The 4,133-nt window shown below is 39.9% G+C and overlaps 1 protein-coding gene across 1 annotated transcript in view; it reads right to left on the bottom strand.

Moving 5' to 3' along the window:
• Tmco1 (transmembrane and coiled-coil domains 1) overlaps nt 1-4,133 on the bottom strand; it is a 24,367-nt gene that overhangs the window by 13,353 nt on the left and 6,881 nt on the right. The window contains exon 3 of the mRNA XM_029538701.1: nt 2,225-2,340. Within this exon, the coding sequence (XP_029394561.1) occupies nt 2,225-2,340 (116 nt within the window). The remainder of the gene's footprint in view (nt 1-2,224; nt 2,341-4,133) is intronic.

Genomic DNA, 4,133 nt, shown 5'->3' with positions numbered 1-4,133 from the left:
CTGGGGCTGGAGAGATAGCTCAGTGGTTAAGAGCACTGACTGCTCTTCCAGAGGACCTGAGTTCAATTCCCAGCAACCACATGGTGGCTCACAACCATCTGTAATGCAATTCAATGCCCTCTTCTGGTGTGTCTGATAACAGCAACAGTGTACTCATATACATAAAATAAATCTTAAAAAAAAATATCTCCCTGGATGTGGTACTACATGCCTTTAATCCCAGCACTAAGGATGAAGAGGCAGGCGAATCGTTCTGAGTTTGAGGCAACCTAGTCCACATAGCAAGTTCCAGGGCAGTCAGGGTATATACTAGGACTCTGTCTCAGGGGAAAAAAAAAATTACCAGTAAATTAGAGTCATTCTGGAAAAGAATTTTTAGCAAATAAAGAACCATAGCCAAGATCTCCCAGCAAGTGAAGAAACTCATGGAAAGTTGAGATGCCCCATGCTAACTACACAGAAATAGAAAAGGTAGCCCTGCATCAAAGAAGGAGCAAATGAGCTGGGAGCCCACTTTCCTTACATGAATGTGATGCCTACAGAGCTATTGACAATATGCTAACCCCTATCCTGGAATTACACAAATGCCATAAACCAAGATTCAACATGAACACAAGGGAAAACTAATTGGTTTTGTTTTAAAATAAAAAGGGGACTGGAGTTAAGGGGACTCAGTGGTCAAGAGCACTAGCTGCTCCTGTTAGATGACCTGGGTTCTTTTTTTTTTGTTTTGTTTTTTCAAGACAGGGTTTCTCTGTGTAGCCCTGGCTGTCCTGGAACTCACTCTGTAGACAAGGCTGGCCTCAAACTCAGAAATCCACCTGCCTCTGCCTCCCAAGTGCTGGGATTAAAGGCATGCGCCACCACCGCCGGCCCTGGGATCAATTCTTAGCACCCAAATAATAGCTGACAATCATCTATAACTCCAATCTTGAGGGATCCATTTCTGCCTTCTGCAGGCACCAGGCATGTGGAGACACACATGCTGGCAAAACATCTATACACATAAAAATAAATAATAATAGTTTTTTTAAAAAATAAGGAAAACTTGGGACTGGAGAGATGGCTCAGATGGTTAAGAGCACTGACTGCTCTTCCAAAGGTCATGAGTTCAATTCCCAGCAACCACATGGTAGCTTACAACAACTGTAATGGAATCTGATGCCCTCTTCTGATGTGTCTGAAGACAGTGACAGTGCACTTACATAAAACAAATACATAACTTTTAAAAAAAGAAAACTTGCCAGGCAGTGGTGGCTCATGCCTTTAATCCCAGCACTCAGGCAGAGCCACCTCAGAGGCAGAGACAGGAGGATCTCTATAAGTTCAAGGCTATCCTGGTCTACAGATCAAGTTCCAGGACAAGCAAGGCTCAGCAAAGAAACCCTGATTCAAACCAAAAACAAACCAAACAAACAAAACCAGGAAAACCTTAAAAAGCTTAAGCAAGGGCTGGAGAGATGGCTCAGTGGTTAAGAGCACTGACTGCTCTTCTGAAGGTCTTGAGTTCAAATCCCAGCAACCACATGGTGGCTCACAACCATCCGTAATGAGATCTGATGCCCTCTTCTGGGTGTCTGAAGACAGCTACAGTGTACTTAGATATAATAATAAAGAAATCTTAAAAAAAAAAAAAAAAAAAAAGCTTAAGCAAGACATGGAATATCATTGTAGCTACTGTATTGTAAGTGATGGAAACAACTGTAAATGTTATTCTGGGATGTGTTTTTTCCATTGGTATTTTATCTCTAATAATGTTTATGCTCCTTACTGCACATAAAAACTTGAATATATTATCAAGGAAGAAAATGCAAGGCATTTCTGAAGAAGGCAAATTATAACCAGCAAAGCAGCCTTTATAAACAAAGTATTAAAATAAAGGGTTTTTTTGGGGGGGAGGGTTGTCTGTTGGTTTTCTTGAGACAAGATCTTTCTGGGTAGCCCTGGCTGACCAGGAACTCCAGAGATTCCACTTGCTTCTGCTTCCGAGCGCTGGGATTAAAGGCATACACCACCATGCCGGCTTTAAAATGAAATTTAAATGTGGCAGCATATTTGATTCTATTTAGTCCAATAATACCTATGACTATTATTTATAGCCCTGATAGGTGATAAATTTTAAGAACTTAAATGTAATATATTTGATGCAAATAGAACTTTGGGTAAAGAAAAAAAATAGTTTGTGGTTTACCATCAACCCATCAGTTATACTCTGGACTCTTACCATTGACAGGTCTCTATTGTTGTTTTTCAGTTTCTCTTCTTGTCTCTCTGAAAAGAATAAACTGGTTAGTTCAAAAATACTGAGCACAGCCCAATTCTTGAATAAATTATCAGTGTCTGGAGATTACAATAGCATTTTGTTTCTATATCACTCAATAAGATGAAGTGAATACGTGGGCTGTTGCTTACTCCATACCAAAACAATGTTTAAATATAGCAGAATGCCAAAATATTCAGTTTAAAAAGTGTTATGAGTGGCACTTACAGATTGGTGGGAACCAACAGATGTCTAATTGGGCTCATGGCCCACTAAACGAGAGGGAAGTCATGCTTAGAAAGCTAGCCAACTTCCTGGAGCTAGTGAGGTCATAGATCTTAGAAAGACTACTGGGGGAAGAGAGATGGCCCCTCAGTTAAGAACACTGGCTGCTCTTCTAGTGGATGTGGATTCAATTCCCAGCATCCACATAGAGGCTCACAAGTTAAAAGTTTGAAAAAAAGAAAACCAATCTACTTCCCCCACTTTGGTTGCCACATAAGTCCTGTCCACTCTAAATCTTATCCTTAATCCTACAGATAAGTGTAGCTACCTTCCTCATTTAAAAAGCTTCTTTTGGCAACAAATGGAGACCATCACAGAAAATCACAACTCAACACAAAGCAGAAAACAACAGACTGTGCAGAACCCAGCCCCAGTGGATACATCTACTTCACAGCTCCTGCATCCCTGCTCAGGGAACATCACAAAAGAGGGAGCAAAAGAATTGTACAAGCCAGAATACCGGGAAGTCTGATATTGAAACTGACTCTCCTAGAAATGGCTGCATAAACAAGACCAGAACAATGGCAAATCAATAGACAATAGACACGATAACATGGAAGGGACAAGATTTCAACATGGAAGGGACAAGATTTCACAGGGTCCCACCCCCAGATAAAGAACTTTATGAAACTAATGACTGCTGAGAGGGGGGAAATTAGCTTTGCTCAGGGATGAGCATTCTTATTGGCTATTTGATACAAAGTGGCCAGCTTTGAAACAACATACACAAAACAAGAGAAGAACCAGATAGTATTTATATACTTATACATGCATATACATAGATGTATGTAGCAATAGTAATCAAAGAATAAGAGGCTATGGATTTAAGATGGAGGGAGGTATAGGAAGGTTTGAGGGAGGAGCTGGAGAAAGGAACATGGTAAAGTGATATGACTATTTAATTGCAAATATTATCTAAAAACCTGGGTGGTGGTGGCACATGCCTTTAATCCCAGCACTCAGGAAGTAGGGGCAAGAGGATCTCTGTTAGTTTGAGGCCAGCCTGGCCTACATCATGAATTCCTAGACAGTCAAAGCTACACAGAGAAACACTGTCTCAAGAAACAAAACAAAACAGACAGACAGACAGACAGACAGACACACACACACACACATATATATATATATATATACACACATACTCATACATAGACACACACACACATATATACATACTCATACATAGACACACACACACATATATACATACTCATACATAGACACACACACACACATATATACATACTCATACATAGACACACACACATGTACACACACACATACATACAGACATGCACACATACACACACACATATACATACTCATACATAGACACACACACATGTACACACACACAGACATACACAGACATGCACACATACACATATATACATACTCATACATAGACACGCACACATATATACATACTCATACATAGACACACACACACACATGTACACACACACAGACATACACAGACATGCACACATATACACACACATATATACACACACACATATATACATACTCATACATAGACACACACACATGTACACACACATATATATACATACTCATACATAGACAC

Source organism: Mus pahari, chromosome 5, assembly GCF_900095145.1.
Source record: "Mus pahari chromosome 5, PAHARI_EIJ_v1.1, whole genome shotgun sequence".
NCBI classification, from domain to species: Eukaryota; Metazoa; Chordata; class Mammalia; order Rodentia; family Muridae; genus Mus; species Mus pahari.
This window is presented reverse-complemented; position numbering and strand designations above follow the sequence as displayed.